The sequence below is a fragment of the Trachurus trachurus genome (assembly GCF_905171665.1).
Source record: "Trachurus trachurus genome assembly, chromosome: 22".
Taxonomy (NCBI): Eukaryota; Metazoa; Chordata; class Actinopteri; order Carangiformes; family Carangidae; genus Trachurus; species Trachurus trachurus.
The window spans coordinates 4,859,458-4,883,478 of record NC_139907.1 but is presented as its reverse complement, the minus strand read 5'-3'; the positions used below and the strand labels follow the sequence as shown (position 1 = coordinate 4,883,478).

General features: G+C 39.8%; 1 protein-coding gene across 1 annotated transcript; it reads right to left on the bottom strand.

The window, feature by feature from the left end:
* jade1 (jade family PHD finger 1) lies at positions 1-20,433 on the bottom strand. The gene is made up of 13 exons (XM_083998529.1): positions 20,386-20,433; positions 19,355-19,437; positions 17,297-17,364; positions 15,277-15,434; positions 14,163-14,347; positions 12,560-12,771; positions 11,204-11,371; positions 10,024-10,140; positions 8,538-8,900; positions 7,124-7,495; positions 5,798-5,915; positions 3,152-3,712; positions 1-2,224 (listed from the first exon to the last, which is right to left on the bottom strand). The coding sequence occupies exons 1-13, from the start codon at positions 20,388-20,390 to the stop codon at positions 1,620-1,622; spliced, it is 3,015 nt and encodes a 1,004-aa protein (XP_083854655.1). The 5' UTR covers positions 20,391-20,433; the 3' UTR covers positions 1-1,619.
* Positions 20,434-24,021: the final 3,588 nt, after the last annotated feature.

Below are 24,021 nucleotides of genomic sequence, written 5' to 3'. Positions count from 1 at the left end.
CTTTTTGTCCTCCACAGTTTTACAAAGAAATTAGTCAAAAGAAAGAAAAAGTCATAAAATGTGCAACTAATGATTATCAATTAGGGTTATTGCCTCTTGTCTTGTTTTGTCCAATAAATCCCGAATAAATTGACTGATTGTTAATAATAAAACAGAAAAAGCTGTAAACTTTCATGTAAGAGAACTATTTTAATCCACTGAATCAGCTCTGGTCAAGTATCGATACAGTACAGCGACTTATAAATCAGAACAACATTGATCAGTTCGACACAGTGAAGTCGTCCAGAGAAGTTTTTTATTTCCTCTTTTTAAGACAAAAAAAAAAAAAAAAAGACAAAAACAAGGTTCCTTTTGCATAACAGTAGTTAAAGTACAGCAGCGGGCCGAGGGTACATAAAAAAAACGCTTTTCCTTGTAATTTTTTTATTTTCAGTGTAAAAATAACTCTGTTCGTACCTCACACCTGCGCCGTTCCTCTTCGTAGTGCAAACGCTTCAAATAAAAGTTAGGCACATGATGGATACGATACGATCGCAAGTTCAATTACACTTAAGTGCTGATGACGGGGCATCGAACATCAGTCCAACTTCCTCTCCTCTCTTCTCTTGTTGTCGTCGGTTTGTTTCGTTTGATTTTTTTTTTTCCGTGGCGCCTTGAATCCTTTGTGTGTCTGTTTCCCACTAAGTGCGACCGACTTTTGACTTTTCATTAATACTAAACTCCAACAACAGAAAAAATAAAATAAAAAACGAAATAAAACTAATTACATTGCAAAGCTTATGGTCCCAAGCAGCGACGACGACGACGTGCTTGTAAATATCTGAGCAATTAAGCGTTTTTCTTTCTTTCTTTCTTTATCTTTTTTAAGTGGCAACTTGACATCTTTCTAAAATTAAAACTAGCTCAAAATAAAGTAAAAAGTAAAATATTTCCCACTTTTACAATATGTTACAAATAAAAAATAAATATCAGCTCTGTTTTTGTTTTTTGTTTCGTTCCTTTTTTTTTTTTTTTTTACACTCCGTAGGCATTTCATGATTCATCCAGAAAAATAAAGGTACAACCGGCCGCCGTCGCTCCCATACATATATATATAGAGACTAGATGCCGCGTTCTGCTTCTCAGCGTACGTCAATAGCGCCGCCATCTTGGTCCGGGGGTTCTGACCATAGATATAATAAACGTCTGACCAGCAGTCAGACCCGGTCGGACCCTTGTAGAACAAATTTCAGTGTATTTATGCATGTGGGTGTGTGTCTGAGTATCTAATTGTATGTTTAATACAATAATAATTAATAATTAGTTGTTGTTGTATCATAAATATATGTCTGACATTTATAATAAACCAAACGGCTTGAAAATCGGTTGAATATTCAGTGAGTTATGGCGATTTTAATGGTTGATAGACCTCTAGTGCAGTAAGTAGACACGGCTTCCCCCTCACCAAGATGGCCGCCGCGTTCACGCATTCCACTCAACAGAGTTGCCTAGGAACGCGGCATCTAGTCAGTATATATATATATATATATCTATGGTCGCTCCGACACAGTGCAGCTTATATATTCTCAAAACTCGCTTCTCCCTTCTTCTTCATCTTCTTCTTCTTCTTCCTCCTGACATCACGAGGCCAGCACACCGCGCCGGATGATGTCGTTGCCGTAGCGGCGTCCGAGCGAGGAGGCGTCGCCGCGGAGCTGGTGGGAGTGGCATCGTTTGAGGCGGCACGGCTCAACGTCGCCATCGCTGCCGCTGCACGGTTTGGAGTCGGAGGCGTAGCCGTCGTTGTTCTCCGAGCCCGTGCGAAGCCGCGTCCTCGGATACGACGACGTTGCCGACGGCGATGGAGATGGAGATGGCGATGATGGCGTGTTGTTGAGCAGCGGTTTGCGTTGTTGTGGCGGCGGCTGTAGCTCCGCCTCCTCCTCGCCGTCGTCCGGCCTCTCGCTCCTCTTGGGGATCCTGAACTTGCCCCAGCCCTTCAGGTGTCCGTTGGCGTTGCCGTGGTGTTTCCTCAGCCAGCCGTTGGCCTTGACGACGGCGGCGTTGGCGTTGGCGTTAGCGTCCAACGCTACGGCGGCTTTGCTAAACTTAGCGTTGGCGGCGGTCACTAGCGACTCGTCGAAGAAGTAGTCGTCGGTGTCGGAGTTCCTGATGTCGACGAGCCGGATCGACACCGTCTTCTCCAGGTGTTTGGACGTCATCAGCTTGTTGTTCTTCACGCCGTCTGTTGGGGGGGGGGGGGGAAATAGATTGATTAACATATATATATCGCAACATCTTTTTTGACGATTTGTTTTTCAAAAATCGATTTTTTTTTTTTTTAATTTTTTTTAAATATTGTGCAATGTGCATTTGTTCGCCTTTTTTACATACAGAGAGTACAGGTTTTGAAAAGGGTTTAAGTTCACTTTATAATGGAGTATGTTAAAGGGATAGTAGCATTTTTTTAAAAGTGGGGTTGTATGATCTACAAATAGCCCCTAAGTACTTTAATTGCAGTAGAAGACTCTCTGCACTCCTCCCGTTAGCAACGCCAGCCCATAATAGCCCTGCCCAGAGATTTACAACATACATTGTTGTGAATGGACTCAAAGAAACGGCCTATTTCCGCTCAAAGTGCAGGAAAAACTCAGTTTTTATTTGGAGCTAACCAACTGCTGATCGGCAGGCGCTAACCCTGGGCGGAGGGATACGTGAGTTGGTTAGGTCCAAATAAAAACTGTGTTTTTCCTGCACTTTGAAGGGCTGGAAAAAATTATATTATAGCGAACAATGGAAATGTGTATTTTTTTTTCAGGTAAAACCTCTTTTAGGCCACGAAAATAGGCCGTTTCTTTGGGTCCATTCACAACAATGTATGTTGTAAATCTCTGGACAGGGCTATTATGGGCTGGCGTTGCTAACGGGAGGAGTGCAGAGAGTCTTCTACTGCAATTAAAGTACTTAGGGGCTATTTGTAGATCATACAACCCCACTTGAATGATACTATCCCTTTAATTTATAGGCTCCTACAGTATTTGTGTGCAGATAAATGTTAAAAATGCTAAAGACAAAAAATCGAGAGAATCGGCAAAATATCGTAGAATCGCAATTTAAATCGAATCGCCATCCAAAAAATCGTAGAAGAATCAAATCGGGAGACCAGCCCTACCGTCTGTTGTTGCTGTCGCTGTTGACGCCGCCGTTGCCGTTGACGACGACGACGACGCCGCCTCGCTCCTCCTCTTCCTCCTCCGCTCCTCCTGCTGCTGCTCGTGGTCGACGACGTCTCGTTTCCTGCTCGGCGCCTCGTGCTCCGACGACTCCCGGCGAGGAACTTTCCTGCTATCCAGTCGGTGCAGCTTCACGCCGAGCGTCTCCATGGCGACCTCGGGCCTCCGTAGCTCCGCCTCCTCTCCGATCTCGGGCCGGCGGGAAGTGGCAGCAGCTTCGGCTTCGCTCGGGGCGTCCGTTCTGCTCAGATTCAGATTGTCCTTCCTGTGAGCGAGCGGCAGCAGCGGCGGCGGCGAGTCCGACGGGCTTCGCTGCCGCCGCCGCCGTCGCTGCCGCTCGCCGCTCTTCCTCTTCTCCGACCGCGACGACGACGCCGATGACGACGAGGAGCCTCGCTTGGTTCTGGGTCCGGCGCTCTGAGGGTTCGAGCCCGGAGACGACGCCGATGACAACGAGCCAAGAGAGAAGAGCCGCTCCAGGTCCTTCGCCGACGGGTCGCCTGGCAACACACAGAGAGAGAGATAGATGATGCCAGTTTACTGTTTTTTGTATGTAAAACACTTTTGCCGCCATTTTAATAGTTGTATAAATAAACTATTGATTGATGTATTGATCTATGAACTTTTTTTTACATTTTAGATTTTTGTTTTGATGCTGAACTGTTTCAATCACTTCCTTTGTCATGTGATATAGGAAAGAATTTATGAATAATAATAAACAACTCAAAACTGATTAAAGGCCCCATGGCATGAAAAATGTGATTTTGATTATTTTTTGGTGCTTGTGGAGGTCTCTGGGCCACGTATATACTGCCCCATGCATCAAACTGGTCATAAACGGAGAAACACACACCGCCCATTTGTAGGAACTGTCTCTTTAAGACGAGCAGATAGCACTTCCTCTTTTCTGTGATGTCACACACAAGGTAACTCCGCCCACCGTGACCAGTTGTTTTTTTTCAATTTTTATGAATGCAGCTTAGGTTTCAGTTACTTGCCTGTGATTGGCCCGACCACATGCCATTCTAAAACAGTGAGCCAATCAGAGGAGAGGTTCTCATTCTCTCTTCTGATTGGCCAAATGACCTGTGCCTGCTAGACCTCCAGAAAGAAGCAACAGAAAGGGGCAGTAGAAACGATATTAAGCAGATCACAGGTACTCAAAACCAATGATACATCTTGTTAGGGATATCAGCAGGTAAATAAACCCAGAGAAAAGTGCACAGCATGGGGCCTTTAAATTAAATCAAGAGATTACTTAAATCTGTATGTATCAATACTTGATGAATTCAGGACACATCTGATCCAAAATACATAAATACTTTGTGTATGTTTGTTAGATTTCTGACCTTTTTGGGGTGAACATACTGTATATTTAAGCAATATATCACTCCAGTCCGTGGTATATTATGCTCATTATACCACAGCTAAGGGGCGTTGTTCGGCCCGACGCGAAGCGGAGTGGAGGGACGGTTACCAATAATGACAATATGAAAGAGGAATACGCAATCAATTTCATTTAGTTTTAGTCAACCAGAAATACATATTATCCAATAAAATAGCCCCACTGTGAAAAAAATAGTCCCACCTCAATCCCCTCTACCATTGTTAACCCTCCCCGGAGGTGAAAGTCAACCTTAAACATGTGAATTCAACTACTTTAGTCCATTTTTTAACATCGTAAAAACAGCCGTGTATATGCTCATTATACCACGGTTAACAACCAATCAGATCGCCGGATTTCACCTTTCTGTTTTATAATCTGTAACATTATGTTGTTGAACTCAAAACAACAACAACAGTAAGAAAACAATAAAACTAAATTATATAATGTATCATAAATATTACTCAGGGTATATACAGGAATCTTGAAGTTAATTCCAATACATTTTTAAGACTTTTTCAAGACCTTCTCAATATTTTTTAACACCTCACCGCCACTTCAAGCTGTAACCATTTACATCAGTGACACTTTTAACTAAACAGTTTTAGTTTGTGATAAAGACTATATAGACCACTATGATGCAACAGAATTCAAAATAGGCTAGGATAATAAATAAAAGGCAAAGTTTATAAAAATTAAAAATTAAAAAAACATTGCTCCACTCTCAAAAAACAAAAACAACAATCTTCTTTTCTTTTTTCTGTACCGGTTCATCTTTGTTTTTTAATAAAATGAATAAATTCACACACTTTCACAATGTTTTTTAGGACTCAAACTCTTGGACAGCTAATTCTGAAAAAATACCTTCAAAATTAAGACTTTATAAAGTCGTGAAAAGACTTTTTAATACTTTTTAAGGGTCTTAATTTTCCCAAAATTGATTTATCACCTTTTAATACTTTTCAAGACCCCGCGGATACCCTGTTACTACAGCACAGACTGAGATGAGTGGGAGGAACAGATAAAGAGCCAGAGGCCTCATCAGCCTGAGAGACTTTTAAAACAACAATTTGTAGTTTCTCAACCTTAAAATAAACTGTTTTTCTACCACTTCCATGAGTTTAGAAACATTATTTTGAGGTTGAAAAACTACATAGAGTTGCTTTAAAGTTATTGAGTGTGTTGTAGTTGTGGTTCTGACCTGTGAGCAGCTCGTGGTCCAGCAGTCGGACCTGGTGCGTGAAGATCTGCTCCTGAACTCTCCACAGGGAACGTTTCATCTTCTCCCTCCGAGTCACCATGTAGGTCAGGTTACGCACCTGAGGACACACACACACACACACACACAGTTAATACACTGTTAGATTACTGTTTTAATTACCACAAACCACGTCCAGTGGGTTTGAAGACGGTAGTTTAAACCTTTTCTAAAGCGTCTGTCTGTCATGTGAACCTTGAAACAGGTTGATCCCTGGCTGCGTTCGTTCTCCGCATGCTCAGGACTTGACGTACTAATGCACGCACGCTTGAGCTCTTAGAGTCGTGAGAGAAAATGTCGAGCGAAATCCACCGCCCCAAGAGAAACCTGTTTACTACAGGACAAACTAACAGATCAACATGTTGCATCGCACTTCTCTTCTTCTCCTGCTGCTGGACTCTTAACAGTAGGCACATGTATATATTATAATATATGATGTCACGCTGCTGTTTAATAAAGAGAAATATTAGAACAGCAAAGACTGTGCTCAGCAAATGACATGTTTCTGTTTTATTTTGGTCACAGCTGCAGCACTAATGTAATCAATACTGTGCTGCTGCGCTGCACGTTCAAAACATCTGTTTCGTCGTTGCATGTCAACACCCGACCAGTTCACTTGGAAGATTTCAGCTTGAGTGTATCCACAATAATTAATTGATTGTTATTATTATTATTAATAATCTGAAGAACAAGTGACAGAATAATTATCTCTCATTTAAGTTTCTCTGTGTCAGACTTTTTCAGTTTCAGGCTGATTTAATGAATCTGTGTCTTGTTTTCTGTTTGTTCTCATCGATCAGTTTCCTGTCGACTCTTGATTATTGATTATCTCCTCTTTCTCTTCTGCACACTGAGCCTCTTCACTGTATTTTTAAAGCTCAACCTCTTCACTTTCTCTTTCACTACTTTGATGACTGGTGTAAATAAAAGCTTTTAACATTATGAACCGTACGTTCATTTTATTACTGAAAACATTTCTTTTTAGGGCTGGTGACAGTATTTTCTCATTTACAGAGTGATAAAAAGAAAATCCTCCTCTGTAAAAACTTCTGACTCTAACCTCTGACCAAACTATTGATCATGTTATTGATCTCTGTTCTTTAACCTTCAGTCTGATAAATAATAAAAACTTCTGCTCTGACGTTTCACTCTTCACGTTTATTTGACTCTTTTTTTTTATCCAACAGCTCGTCGCCGACTCCTCCTCCTCCTCCTCCTCCTCCTCCTCCTCCAGCTGATGCTGAGGACGTCGTTGCCGTGGGAACCTACCCTCTCCAGGTCCTGCCTCAGGTGCGTGAAGAGCTGCAGGCGGCGCAGCAGCACCTCCTGCTCGCGGCGCGCCAGGCTCTCCTCCTCGTCCTTCTTGGGCGTGAGCAGCGGCTGGTTGAAGTTCGCCTTGCGCCTCAGCTTCCAGTACTGGAACAGGAAGTCGACCGTCTCGGGCGCCAGCTTCAGCGCCGCCGCCACGTCGCGCGCCTCCACGAACTGGAAGAACTCCTCCTCCATCTCCTGCAGCTTCTGCTTCCGCTGGCTCACCCGCTTGTCCTGCTGCTGCTGCTGCTGCTGCTGCTGCTGCTGCTGCTGCTGCTGGCGGCTGCTCAGCGCCTCCAGCTCCACGCCGCCGCCACCGCCGGGCGCTCGCTAGGGGTGGGCAAAAATATAAAATAAATAAATAAAAATAATAATAATTTTCACTTTTTTTTTTCAAATAATAAATCATGTTTCAGATGTAAATCCAGTACGACTTCCGCACCTCTGCTATGCGAGGTGTCACTAGCCATGTTTCCATCCAAAGTGATTCGAATTAGTGGGAAATGCACATTAAAAGAAATTTGAATCGTGTGTGTTTCCATCTACGGACTTTGCACTCCCCCCCCGGACGGACGGACGGTCTGATTTCAACACATTAGCGCATATGTTTATTACCTTCATAACGCGACCTGTCCGTGTGTGTGTGTGTGTGAGAGAGAGAGAGAGAGAGAGAGAGAGAGAGAGAGAGAGAGAGAGAGAAGCGCGGCTGCCACAGACTTTATTAATGATAAACGCTGGATGCGCTGGTTGATAAGTTTTGTTTTTACTGAGGAAGAACTATGAAGAAGTGCAGTAACATCATTATGAAGGTGTGTGGGGGCTTTTATTTTGCCGTGCCGGTGCGCCACAATTAATTACATGTAGTGAAACCCTGATGTTGTTTGTGAATGAACTGCAAACACGGGAGCAGATGGGGTGAAAGTGGCTACGTCACACTTAATTCGAATCATCAACCAAAACCTGGCCCTAGCTAGCGTATTTCAGTTTGTGCGAATTAGGGGATTTTAATTCGAATCACGGTGTTTCCATCATCATTTTCCGATGCGATACATCTCGATGCATCTAAACAGCTGATGGAAACGCACCTACTGTACTGGTACCTCAGACAGTGTGTTGTTCATGCAAATATGTTGTTGTAACTTGCACTTGTATAAAATGGCATGGATAATTTGAATTACATTGTTTTGACTCAGTTTGTCCCATAAATTATCACTATCATCTGATGTACATACAACTCGGATTTTAAGATGCATAATAATGCCTTTTACATTTTTCAGTGAACTATGTAGAATATCGTAGAGAATCGCAATATATCGCAAAATTTGGATATCGCAATATCGTATCGTATCGTGAGGTCCTTGGCAATACCCACCCCTAGCGCTCGCTCCGAGAGCCGCGGCGCCGCCAGCGACAGAGAGGAGGAGGAGCACGGTGACGGCGAGGGCGATCCTCCTCTATCGGCCTCCTCCTCCTCCTCCTCCTCCTCCTCCTCTCCTCTCACCCGTCCTCTCCTCCGGCCCTTCTTGTTGTCCCTGACGACGGCCGCCTCCCTCTCCCCTCTCTCCTCCTCGCCGCCCGACTCCTCCGGGGCGGCGGCGCCCTCGAGCCCCGAGTGCTTGGGGCAGAACGACTTGAACTTGACCTCGTCGTCGTCCGTCAGGATCGTGTTCATCTCCAGGCTGGCGCTGAGGCCGCACGTCACGTGGAAGGCAGTCCGGCAGTTCTTCGCTGAGCACTGAAACAACAACGACATGTTCGATTTAGCAAATTTTAAACATTTGAAGAAACTTTAACGACACAAGAAACGACTTAACTCAATTTAATCGTTAATTATCGAATGAAAAATCATCGTTTTAAACCTGTTTTACACATGGAAATACGTTTTGACGCTATAGGTGCATACTAACAGGTATCATCATGAAACTTCCCAAGTTTATCACTTACATTAAGACAAATATTTTTTTATTACAAGTTTTGTCAAATTTTATGTTTAAATATGTAAATGAGGCAATATCTGATTAAATATGCGCCAATTTGCATACAGTTCCAGAACTGAAATCTGAACAATGGATGAAGCTACTTTCAAAATTCTTGTTTTATGTTGTTGACATATTAGAGTCAGAAGTTTTTCTCTTTTTATCACTCTGTAAATGAGAAAATATTGTCACCAGCCCTAAAAAAATCTAATTTCGCCCTGTTTTTAGGAGTAAAATGTTGTATAAATCAGGCTGTGAAGGATGTATCAACAAACTCCTCTGTAAAAACCTTCAGAATATAGAAATTGATCAAACTGGAAGGTTTGGTGGAAGTGGAGACTTCTAGCTCAGAGTGTGAGGAAAATTTCATTTTGAGAAAACGTCCTTTAAACTATAAGTTGTTATTGTCGATTGTACTTTTGATGATTCAGAAGAGAGAGAGCTTTACAATGATACCTGACATGACATGGGTCAGACTAACGTTTGGTGAATTTAGTGGAAATCTACAGACGAAAGAAAACATAACGAAGTAAAATGTGGATTTATACCGTTTCTTTCCTCTATTCGGACAGAAGACATGTTAAGGAAATGAGCCTTAAATGCCCAAATGGATCGCAGCATGAAAAAACAATGTTTTTGCCTGTAGTGTCTCACCTTAAGGAGGTAAAACTAGTAAAACATGATAATGAATGTACAAAAATAACACATTTATGTTGATTCTGCTGAGCTGTGAGCTTCAGTGAAACAGACGCAGCGTGTTGTATCACCTGACACCTTCCAGCTTCCAGTCGTCGTGTCTCATTGAATCTACAGTCTCTCTCTTTCTGTGTTGTGTTTTGTGTGTTTGTGTTGTTGTGTTTGAGATGCGAGTGGCGTCTCTACCTGGATACACGCGCCCGTCTTCTCTTTGCACAGGCAGCAGATCAGAGCCCATCTGTTGCTGGGGATGTGCGACACGTTGGTGATCGGCTCCATCTTCTCCGGGTTCCCGATGCTCACCTGAAAAATATTGAAGTAGATTTTTACACATGATGCAAAATTTGTCAAAAGTTTATTGTCGACTTTGCATTGATGAATCATATTTTCCAATTGAAGCTCAAGTTGTTCATCAGTTTAAAAATGATCAGTAAGTGACAGCCAATCACTGGAACAGTCTTAATGTATTTGTGATGTCCATATCAAATAAATAAACATAACATAAGTAACAGTATCACAGTGTTATTATTATTATTAGGATTAAAGGGGTTGCAGACTTAACACTGGTGGAAAACAGTTGCCTGTGAGTGAAGGAATAAAAAAAAGTTTGATGCTGAATTATTTTAACAACCAAAACACGAGCTTCAACACGGTTTAATTTTCAGGTTCCAGCGCGAATTAAGCAGTTTAGAAACAGTTTAAACGGGCGATCGTGGGCTTTGAGAGGTTTTCTACATTCACAAGAACCTGCAGAAAATAGAAACAGACTCTGCTTTTATTTGCTCAAACCTGGAGCCAGCCCCGGTCCAGTAGAGGTGACTGTTTGAGACTCGGCTTTTACTGGAGAATTCACGGCGCGTGGTGTATGTATGTATTAGGTTATTTTAGTCTTAAAGTTTTCATTAGTTTTTAATTTTATTTAGTTTTTCTGTTTGATTTTTTATTTCAGTTTAGTTTCAGTCAGTTCAACAAGTGATGAAGCAGTTTTAGTTTAGTTTTTCAGGTTTTAGGAGAAAGCCTCTGTGAGATGAAAGTGGGATCTTTCCCTTTTAGCTGCATCCCATAATGTTCTCCTCATCATGTTCCATTCACTCTTATCTACCTGTGGGTCGTATGAAGTCGTCCCATATTCCTGCAGCTTTAGACATCTCTAAGAAAACTACAATTAAGCTGATGTTATCTGACTCTACTTTAGTTTTAGTTAGTTTTATATTGTTCATTGGAGCTTTTATTTAGCTCTTGTTTTTTGGAAAAAATGTCATTATTTTATAGTTTTAGTGAACTATAATAACCCCGACATATACACACATATATATATATAACGACTGTGTGACTGTGTGCAGGTGGGTTTTTTTTCCGTCGTCACCTCAGGAATCCACAAGGCACAGCTGACGTGGACCCACTTGGTCCCGCTGCGGGTCGGCTTCATGGCTCCGCCCTTCTTGGGACACAGCTGGCACTTTGGCAGGATGCCGAGGGCGCAGATACGACACAGCCAGCTGCCCTTCGGGACTTTCTGGATGCCGTAACACGCCTGCAGACAGAAAACACACACACACACAGAGCAGACACACACACACACACGTCAGCACAGCAGCAGACAGACGGAGACAGATGTGTAGTGAAACCAGAGAAACAGCTGATCTCGCTGTGACGCGTTCTGTCACATTTAGTCGTAACAACACTAGAAATTAAGTTTAAACTGATCGATTCGTTCAATGAATCTCCTCTGTATTGGGTCTATACCAGTGGTTCTCAAACTTTTTTTTACATCAAGGACCCCTAAAATGACACAAATTAGGCCACGGACCCCATTAGACAAAGATTTTTGAAGCAAACACCAGAAATACACAAATATTTGTTCTGAGACTGAAGAATGTTACTTTTTTGGTCAATGTACGTTCAAATTAGGGCCAATGACGTGAATTTTTGGAAATATTGTAGAGGAATTGGTACAATTTCTCTAAAAATATTTAAACATTTGTAGAAAAAAGTGGTAAAAATTCTCAAAAAAAAAAAAAAAGTTTTAAAAAGAAAATTCTAGAGAAAATTGGTAAGATAAATATAAAAAATAAAAACTTTTTCCAGAAAAAAAAGGTAAAATTTCTCAAAAACAATTCTAGAAACAAAGGGGTAAAATTTCTCCAAAAATAAAAGTAAAAAAAAGATAAAAATAAAAAGTCTAGAAAAACTGATAACATTTAAAAAAAAAAAAAAAAAAAAAAGGTTTTTAAAAAGAAATCTAGAGAAAATTGGTAAGATATATATATAAAAAAAAAAACTTCAAAATTTTCCAGACAAAAAAAAGGTAAAATTTCTCAAAAACAGTTCTAGAAACAAAGGGGTAAAATTTCTCCCAAAAAAAAGTCTAGAAAACTGATAACATTTAAAAAAAAAAAAAAAAAAGGTTTTTAAAAAGAAATCTAGAGAAAATTGGTAAGATATCAAAAAAAAAAAAAAAAACTTGAAAATTTCCCAGAAAAAAAAAGGTAAAACTTCTCAAAAACAATTCTAGAAACAAAGGGGTAAAATTTCAAAAAAAAGAAAAGGTTAAAAGTTCTAGAAAAAATTATAAAATTTCAAGAAAAAGTTGGGGACCCCCTTAAACCCCACGTTGAGAACCACTGGTCTATACGATAACTAATGAATAAAAGTATTGAATCTGAGTTTCTGAATGAACTGTCCGCGGTGCGTTCAGGTGCATCACGCCCCTCTCTCCCACCTGGTGGACGCAGATGTTGCACTTGTCGCAGAAAACCATCTCGTTGTTGTCCTCGCCGTCGGGCGACTGGCACACGTCGCACACCACGTCCTCGTCGTACTCGATGCCCAGCCCCTCCTCCGTCTCCGTGGCGTGCGTCATGTTGTCGTGGCAGCGCCGCTCGAACTCCTCCATCACCCGCTCCATGGTGATCTCGTCCAGCGGCGGCAAGGCTGCGGAGAAACAAGCAGACGGACATTTCTTTATTTCACCCTTTCACACTCACTTCTTTCTGACTTTTATATCAGATGTTTTTCTGTCGTTTCCTTTTTCCTCTCGCAGCTGCAAAGTTGGAGATAACGTCTTTAACCAAACAGCCACAAAACACTTAATTACTGTGAGTCATCCGACCACAACGACCACACACATACACACACACACACACACACAGAGAGCTGCATAATAATCCAAACAATCAGATTCAAATTTCTAACGCTTCTTGTGTTATGATTTAACCAACCAGTAACAAAAAAGTGCAATCATCAACCGCTGAATGAAACTACGACAAAATGAAAACTATAATTGAAATGGATGTACAGTACATGTCATATTTGTTGCAGAATGTCAATAAAAAGTTAAATTAAAAAAAGAAAAGAAAATGAAAACTGTAATTGCGTCGCCTCTAACACCGGCCAATCATTCACCATCCTCATCCTCCATCTCCTCCGTCTCCTTTTGTGCTTATTTTTTTGTTGGAAAATGAGACTGATTTGAAGACTTCATCATTTGCAGCTTTCCGATGACGTCACTTCATAACGTTCCCAAGGCAACAAGAGGAAAATGGCTGCTCTTGTGTGAAGTAAACGCAACCTTTTTTTTTTTACTTTATGCGAAGATATGTGTGATTTTTTTTTTTGCAACGAAAACGCGGGGATTATGAAATCATGCAAGCCTGGCATATTTCGCACGGAAATCTGCGATTTATGCGGCAAAAAGTGCAGAATTTGGCTGATTATGCTTTGAATTATGCGATCGCATAATCATGGTTTTCTGGAGCGACTGTTCTATGCGTTGTTGTTAATAGGGATGTCACGATTATACATTTCCTTGGTACGATTATTGTCAGAGAAATAATCACGGTATTACCATTATCACGATTATTATGCATTAATTGATTCCACAACACTATGAATGTGTAAAATCAAATATAGTCAAAATATAATTACCATTTAACCCCCCAGGAGGGAAATGTTTGAAATATTCAGGTCATAAATTGTCATCTATACCAAATGTTTATGTTTATGTTAATAATTTTTTGTTTTGTTTTGTTTTTATTAAATTACAAATGACACGCTAACATTTAAATTCCTACCAATTCAATGTTACGTTATTAAATGGACCAGTATCTGTGAATATACCTTTATTTTGGCGCACATCTGCCAATATGGTTCCAACATCACCGTTTTCGGAAAGTAACGGTATTTAGGAATCTTTATGATTAATTAATTGTGGCGTTTAATACCACGATTAATTGTGAAAACAAGTAATCGGGACATCCATAGTTGTTAATAATCTTTTAGTCCGTCTATCCACAGCGTTGCCCCCGACGTCCCGCTAGACTCACCCATCTCTGTGAACTCCTGGTTGATGATGTGCAGCCAGGCCACGTCCTCCTCGTTCAGGTCGTAGCGACACATCCCGTCCGCCAGCGTGCGGATGTCGACGTAGCCCAGCACCTCGGCGCCCGACGTCCGGATCAGCTTCTTTGGCCTCACGAACATGACCTCCTTCCCTTTCTCCACCAGGACCCTGCAGCAACACACACACACACACACGTTTTATTTGAGTCTGATAGTGATGTTGGTGCTTGAAAGCTTTCATAACAATGTATTGATTGATTATCTCCTTTTTTTTTTTGCTTAACACATCATATAAATGAACAATCTTTATTTTGACAATTAAGACGTTTTAAATGTGACACACTGAGATCAAAAGCAGCTCCTGTGTTTTTGGATACTGCTTCTATATTTTGTCATATTGCAATTTCGATGACACTGCGATCAGTTGTGCAGCTCTATCCGATATCAATCGACCTCCAATAAGCCAATATTTATCTTCAGATCAATATCGATTCGATTCGATAATTAATTCATTTAGAGATGTTTTCAGTTTTAACACCGATTTGTTTGGTTATGAAAGAGATTTTCACAGAACCGATGCTGCAAACTGTACAAAGATGAAACTCTCTAACCTGCTGTATTATTAAAAATATTCATGTTTATATTAAATTGACAGAATTTAAAGCAGTTACATTAACGAACGACCCACTCCAGACGTAAACAGTGCAACCGTGCAGTGGCGTACATTAAAAGATCAATCTAAGGATTTTATGAATCGATATAAAGATTAATCAAACAATAATTGATTATTAAATGAATCGTCAACTATTTTGATAGTCGAATAATCGATTTTTTAAGAAAAAAACCTTGAAATTCTCTGATTTCAGCTTCTTAAATGTGAATATTTCTGGTTTCTTTGTTCCTTTCTGACAATAAACTGAGTCTCTCTTTGATTTGTGGACAAAACAAGACATTTGAGGACGTCACCTTGTGGTTTAGGAAACACTGATTGACATTTTTCAACATTTTTTTAAACATTTTATTGACCAAACAACTAATCAATTAATCAATAATGACGATAATCGTTAGTTGCAGGCCTAGTTTGAATCTTCCTCCTACCTGGCGACGGGCTGTGGGATGGACTGGGGGCTGACGGGGACCTGGACGCCCTTCTCCCACTCCTGCCTCCAGGGGTCGGCGAGGACGTAGTAGTCCTCGGGGTTCAGCTGGTACGAGTCGTGCACCTTCATGGCCGTGATCAGGTCCGTCCTGAAAACCTGCATCGCCACAACAACAACGACAGTTTAACATCTGGATGATCTGACTTTTATCTAGAAGAAAGTTTCAGACTTAATTTATAAAACATATCTGTTTGTGGTTTTCATATAAGCCCTTTTGGGTTTATATGAAAACCACAAACAGATATGTTGTTTGCACATCCCAATCATAATGATATTCATACTATTTTAAATGATATGTTCGTGCAAAAAAATTTAATAAATCTGTCAGTATTTATCTTTACAAGCTGCAATGATTAAACAACAAAAAATATAAACACAATCATGGTCATTTAAGTAATATATTACACTAAAATGTGAGAAGTTGCTGTTTTTTATTCTAGTTTTTCAATATTTTTGTCCTCTGAGCTGCTAAAAACACGTTTTAACAACTTCACAATCGAAGGAAACTGTTGTAATTAACTAATGAATGACGTGACTGTTTGATAAATGGATCATGAGAAGTGAAAACAACATCAACAACAGTCCAGTTAAACATCTGGATGATCTGACTTTTATCTAGAAGAGTTACAGAGCTGCAACGATTAATCAACAACAAATATAAACACAACTATGGTCATTTAAATAATATTTTTACACTAAAATGTGAATATTTGACAGTTTTAGATCCTTTAATGGGAGAATTTGCTGTCTTTTATTCTAGTGTTTGAATATCTTTGTCCACTAAGAGGCTAAAAACCTGTTTTAACAACTTCACAATCGAAGGAAACTGTTGTAATTAACTAATGAATAAAGTGACTGTTTGATAAATGGATCATTATGAAAAGTGAAAACATCCGCAGCAGCAGTAATAAACCCATTTATCTGCTGTGAGACGTGTGTCTTTGTCCCACAGAGACACGGTTTTATCAGTGTTGACACAGGTTAAAAAAACTACCGGGCTGGGCGCAGCCAGCTGAACAGAGGAAGGGTGGGGGGGGCATGGGGGGATCGGCCAATCAGCACGCAGCTCAGGCCCCGAGTCATTGTTTTGCTTTAATTTGACTGGTCGCCTGGTCAGAGGGAGGCTACGGTGGCCTGGAGGGGCCGAGTCCACAGATAACAGCGAGAAATTAAATGTTTCCAGTGTCGAGGACAAAACACAGAACAATCTCAACACATAAAAACTGAATTTATGAGGTTTTATGTTCATTTTTTAAATATGTTTCTTTCTTTTTTTAGCAAATATAAAGATGTAAAACTGTGATCAAATAACAGACTATGCTGGGTTGTTTGAGTCAAATAAAAGCAGATATTGATTTATTATACAGATAAAGCACAGATACTAAATTGCGTGTTCATTTTTAGTTTTCTTTTGTGTTGTTTCCACATTATTTTATATATTTTATTGCTCATATTTGTAAAAGTGGATGGTGACACACTTTCTGTTTTGACTACAAACTGACGTTGGCACAGAAATGAAATAACAAACTAACAAATCAACAAAAAAAAAACAAGATGTGTCTAGTACCAGGTCTTACTGTATATCCATTTCATTTTTTCATCTATGTTTTTCCTTTTCAACCCTTATGCATCAGTATTTTAATTTTTTTCTCTAGTATAACAGATGTGTGTGTGAGTTAAGTTCTGAATTTTGGGATTTTATTAATTTCATCTTTTGTGTGATTGAGGGAGGACCAATCATCCCTATCTGTATTGTCAGTGGAATCGTGGATGTATTACTGTGCAATTCAGTTGTAATTTACAGATGAATGGATGAGATTGGTGAATTGATATGTGAATGACCATGTATACCATGAAAATCACAATAAAAACAGAATTGAAAAAAAAAAAACAAGATGTAGAGGATCTGAAAGTCTAATATAATCTGAGAGTGGGATGTCGGTGGAGGACGACGTTACCTCGGAGGCTTTCTGTCCGGTGCCTCTCCTCGGCTGTGACGAGTGCTGCGACCAGCAGGTCGAGTTACCTGGAGGAGAGACGGCACAGGTCGTTAACGGAGGACCGAGCATCATGTCGGCTTTATTCTGTCTCTTTCTTCCTATTCTTATTCTTATCTTCTTCTTATTCTGCTTCTGCTGCTTCTGCTGCTGCATTAATGATCGACCTCACATCCTAAAGATCTGTCTGGATTTCCCCCGTCCGCTCATTTGTCTATTTGCAAAAATGGTGCAACTGTTTTTCTGTTTCTGTTTCAGTTACTTGTTGTAACCAGTTTGTTCTGATTTAAAATGACAGTACACAGCTCTTGTATCATTCATCTACACTCAATGAAAACACAACTTTTTACACTTTTATTATAAAGTCAGTTTATATATAGTTTAATACCTTTTTAAGGCTTTTTCAAGACCTTCTCAATATTTTTTAATACCTCACCGCCACTTCAAGCTGTAACCATTTACATCAGTGACACTTTTAACTTAACAGTTATAGTTTGTGATAAAGACTAGAATTCAAAATAGGTTAGGATAATAGATCAAAGGCAAAGTTTATCAAAAAAAACATTGCTCCACTCTCAAAAAACAAAAACAACAATCTTCTTCTCTTTTTTATGTACCGGTTCATCTTTGTTTTTGAATAAAAATGAATAAATTCACACACTTTTACAATGTTTTTTAGGACTCAAACTCTTGGACAGCTAATTCAGAAAAAAATAATAAAAAATTTAAGACTTTATAAAGTCATGAAAATACTTTAATACTTTTTAAGGGTCTTAATTTTCCCAAAATTGATTTATCACCTTTTAATACTTTTCAAGACCCCGCGGATACCCTGGATACATGCGTCTGTGCACACTGGGATCATTCTTAAAACATTTCCACAAACTTAGCTTGTCAAAAATATCTAAATCTCATTCAAAACAGGTTCAGAAAACTTAATTCCTACTTTAAAATTTGTCTAAAAGCTGCCAGACACTTTTTTCTTTCTTTCGTTCTAACTCTTTTATCATAAAAGCTGTTCACCTCACTGTGAGGGAGCAGGGCTGAGAGCAGTTTCCACTCTCACTGGGAGCTAAATCTGGTGCAACCATCTTTTCATTTTTTCCTTTAAATGATTAATGTAATTGCACATTGTCCCTTATTAAACGAATAAACTAAACTAAACTAGACACATTTTTTTTTCTTTCTTTCTAACTCTTTTATCATAAAAGCTGTTCACCTCACTGTGAGGGAGCAGGGCTGAGAGCAGCTTCCACTAAGAGCTCTCTCTCTGGGTTTGTGGTGACACCAGATGGCACATCGGATAAATTGGATGATAAGAAATAATATCCAAACAATCGCTGTGGGGGGGGGGAAGCATCGATGCGTCCTCTCTCTCTCTTTTTCTCTCTGTAATTAAACAACTTACCCCGCCGTTTCTGCATAAAAGTGATAAAAACAGGCCGACGCGTCTTGAGAATGTATGGACGCTGGGTTTGTTCTGTCTCGTCTTTCTGTCTGTCTGACCTGCCAGGACGTCTTTACAGGTCCACGTGCGCCTCCTGTCCCTACTCTGTCTCCTGCGGACCGTCTTTTCCTTTGCCTTAGCCTTATTCTCTGTCCATCTGCCGCCCTTCTTTCTCTTTCTGCCTCTTTGTTTCCTCCCTTTGAACATGAAGCGACAGATTTACTGACACTGGGCAGTGGGAAAAACAGGGAAGAAGGTTCAATCAATGTCACAAAAACAACTCAACTCTGTGGTTTTGAAAATTAAATTATTGTTAGAAATTATGTCACTACTGCAGATAAAAACAACTACACATCAAGTTATATGATATGTTATTTCAAGCCACAATGTGTAAGAATAAAAGGAGGTGTTTCCCTTTGATCCTGCTGACCACATTTTTCTGCTTTTGCACTTTCTCTCGTGAGTTTTGAGGAAGCTGCTCTGACCTCATTCGGCTCAGTGTCTGGGCCTGGTGGAGTCAGTGAGTCAGCAGCACAGACAATTAAATAATTTTTTTTTTTTTTGGTGCTTACTTCCATTGTCGGACTCGTCGCTGCTGCTCGGGTGCCTGCTCCTCTTCATCGTCGTCTGTGTGCGGCGCTCCGGCGTGGGGACACTGCACAGACAAGGCAGCGGGTCGAGATAAAGAAAAACCCAAACACTTGCAAATAAGATAAGAATTCAGGCTCATTAAACTGGCACACAAAAAATAACACGGCGACCAGTAGTTAATTAATCCATTGAAACACTTTTAACATGCAACACCTGTAATAATTAATTAATTAATTAAAATGCTTCTTTTTATTGTCTTATATAACTAAAAAATATAAATATTTTAAGGGTTAACGAGATATTTTATGACATTATCGTTACATTTTTCAGTTTGTGACATTTAATAGACCTACTTTGCTATTATTGACAGTTATTTCAATCAATTATTTGTCTCTAAAAGAGAAAATAGGAAAATAATATTGCATCAACAGTATCAAATGTCTTGTTGTTTGTCTGCCCGACAATAGAAAATTAATTTACAGACAAATAAAGGCATCAAATCCTCACAGCTGAGAAGCCGCAACAGCAAATACTATCGATTGAAATAAACATTAGATACCGTAAATGAATAATATGTTAGTGGAACAAAAGTTAACACAACCCCAGCTTCAGAACACACACACACACACACACATACACAAAGATGATGCAAAGTTACACTAAACATGAAAACAATTCATGTGAATAAAATGGCAAATTTGACCCTCAACTATCTACGACAACAATAAACTGAATTTCATTTTCAGCTACAACAATAACATTAAAGGTTTATAGATATCCTTACATAGGAGTGTTAAAAAAAAAGTTAGTTTACTCTACTTGTGTGTGTGTAACTACAGGGTCATTTCTGAGAAACAGACCCAGCCCCTGTTGAAGCACCACAGTGATGCACAACTACACAACACCTGTCACACAATCCACCTGTTTCCTTCTGATCTGACAGCAGCAAACCAGCCCTGAGGGGATGCACATGCACACACACACAGCTCCTATGATGACAACAAGAAGTTACCACATGCAACACTTGACAGGAAACAACGCCTTGCAGCGCTTTTAGCTCCGCTTGCACCGTGCAAAAGACAAAAAAACACACACACCCACACTTACACGCACACACAAACCGACGTGGACTGTGAATTCCCGACAGGTGGAAATATCCCAGGGTCTGCTTCTTCTGCCACCATGCACACACACATTACACGGAGGGGAGGAGGAGGAGGCTAACTCTGACTTAGCAGGCTAGGCTAACATCCAACCAACAGACAGGCAGGGAGCTAACTAGCGGCTAACTTGAGCTAACAGCTGACTGAAGCAAACCCTCTTTAAATAAAGTTACACACACAAGGCCATATCGTCTGTCTGTCATTATTCTTCATTTAAAGCGACAACACAACAGGAAGTTTGTATTTGTTTTTCTAAAAACCCGAAACTACTGCACACACTCTAGCTGGCTAATGCTAACTAGCCACCAGATTGCTAATCTCCCCCCCTCCTACCGTTATGCAACATGCGGGCCCACACAACCACACTCGGCGCCTCTTGTTTAATGATAATATAATTTGCAAAATTAAATTAATTACTTTAAATATTCAAGCGTGTCATTCTAGAAACTTCCACCCCCCAAAAAACAAGTCAACGTCAGTGTTTGTTTGTTTTTTTTCCCGACAGGCGTAGCGAGTGACAGCCTACACACGTTACATGCAGATGACGTAGAAGCTAGTTAGCATGTGGCTATGTGGCTAAGCTACACGTAATTTTGAAATACATCTCTTAATTATATTCCAGGGATACTGTACCTATAATCTCATTTGATATAATAATCTCCAAGAATACTGTGTTTTTTTCTGTTTTTGTGATTTGTGTGTATTTTTTAAATGTCACTTAATAACATTTATTTTCCCGACAGGCGTAGTGAGTGACAGCCCACACACGTTACATACAGATGACGTAGAAGCTAGTTAGCATGTGGCTAGGCTAGTTAGCATATGGCTAAACTGCATGTAATTTACCGTAGGCTGTGTTTAGCATTAGCCGACACCGCTACGTTGCTGCTAACTCTGGGGGGTGTTTCTCCTGCGGGTGCCGCTAATTAGTCACAACAACCAGCTTACTGTCAAAGGGGTTAAGGGTCAATAATTGATTTAAAACTTAACAAACGTGGCAACAAAACAAACAAATAAACTTAAAAGGTGTTAATTAATACGTTAATGTTGTGTTTTTTTGCTAGCCTAGCGGGACACAAATGTGGCAGCAGGTTGGATGAGGTTAATCTTTGGCGCCATTTTAAATGACGATGTCGCGTTTTCTTTTCCTAGCGGGCTGCTGCTGCTAAGTGCGAGCGACCACCACACTACAACTAGAGACTACTGTAGATTAATACAACTCGAGTTAAAAAATTAGCCCGTTAACAAACCGTCCGGCGGGATATGCACATGAGTTTAAAAAAAAAGCGTGTACAAGTTGTAATAAATAAAGTGGACAGTACATACAGAGCACGTCAGGGCCGATGCAAGCCGGTGTTTTTGAGTTTGATGTGTAGCGCAGTTTTTTGCCGTGAGTTCCGCTTGACCCGCATTCCACATACACAAACACACGGAGGAGCGGTGGTGGTGGTGGTGGTGGCCGGGGAGGAGGTTACTCAGCCCGGACTGTAGCGGCGCCTCTGAGCCGCTGGATGGCAGCAGAAGCAGCAGAAGCAGCAGAAACCCCCGCAGCCACTGGAGCCACTGGAGCTGGAGAGGAAGGAGTAAAAAAAGGCAGTGGAGGGGGGAGAGGAAAAATAAAAAAAAAACTGCTTTATCACTCGGTTTCCTCCAGCTCCGTGGATAAATACACAGCAGCAGCAGCGTTGCCCCGGCGGCTAAGTTTTTAATTGTCAACAAACATAATTTATATGAATCATTCAGATTCAATCCTAAATGGGGATGACGTAACTGTCCCATTGAGTGACACTACTTATAACTCCTTATATGGCAACTACAGGTTCATCTGTTAAAGTGACAGGGCACCATTAACACGATAATAATAATATCAAAAAAAAAAAAAAATCAATAACACATCAATAATTAAATTAGGAAATCATGTTAAGTTGAACTAAGTTGAAGCATGTTAATACAATACATCTGCGTTGAACAACTTGTTACATTTTATGCTTCAGGTTACCTCATGTATACTCTTCTATAATCATGTAACTCTTTTATAATCATGTAAAAAACTATATTATTCCTCTTAATCTAATCATGTTAACACATTTACATTGTACTACTTAAAATCAAACTTTAAATGAATGCTTTTTATGTTTGTGCTTCTGTTCTGCATGACTGTTTAGTGTTTAATAATGTTTGTTGTCTACTGTACGTCGTCCTTGCCTATATTTTATTAACATTTTCATCTCATTTTATTGTTTGCATGTACGTATTATTGTACCTCCTTTCTCTTATATTCTGTTTTAGGATGACATTGTAACATCTGTCCAGGGGCTACAGATGAAAAATAAGCCTTTCTGGCTAACTCTGGTGCATCTACAGCGGTGTTCATTGATGTGCACTGTCCCTTCTAAATAAACGAATGAATAAAAATAAAAGAATACATTAACTGTTCACCAAATAAAAGAAAATAAAGAAAAAGAAACACAGTCATCTAATTTCTACATCGGACAGTTGGGTGTCAAATTTATCCCACATTAAACTCAGATAAAAAAATTTAGTTATGAAATGTATGACTTTAACTGGAGAAAATAAACAAAACAAAACAGACAATTGTTATTAATATTATTATTAAATGTTACTGTAAAGGGTTTAATCATTTATTAAGTAAAGTCCAGAAATAATATGTATGGTAACTAGAAAATACAGCCCAAGAACAATATTGAATTCATTTCATCCACATTTTGCCCTAAATTCAGTCTGACAGGCTCTAGAAACATTTCCACTAAAATTAAGATCAGTGGGTCTGAGCAATATTTTGTCTGCACTGTATGAACCCAAAGTATTTTTTAGACTGGAGAGGCACAGTGTGAATTTTAGTAATGTTATGAACAAATACTTACAATGAACACAAAATTCATCCAGTTCATAGATGCATCTACTTTTTTTTAGTGATACTAGCCTTAAAATGAGAATGAATGAAAATGGATGGTTGTAATTAGCTGTCAGTAGAGAGTTAAGTACAGACGATAACATGATGTCGTTTACACATGCAAATCTTTTAATAAGGAACAAAAAACTGAACCATTCACAGAGAATAAACACTGTTTGTCTCTGTGATTAATAGTCTGAAGGATGCATGCTGTCAACGTACGGTTTCATGTGTTAATACAGAAGAAGAAAAAAAAACATTTTAATGTGTTTCTGTTGCACATTGTGGTATTTTTGCATTCGCACCTCACAACACATGCAAATCACAAATATCAACACTCTGCTCAAAGTTAAAGAAAGAAACTCCTCTCACACTGTGTAGCAGCTGTTTGAGATGATTTAAACGGATTTATGGCGTAAACTCTCACACACGATGCTGTAACACATCACCACAAGGAAAAAAGAAAACACACAAACATGATGAGAGATTTGCCCTTAAACAGTTTCCAGACTTTGACTGTTGGAAAAGTAAACATGAATCTGATCTACGAGGGAACCTGAACGCATCACGA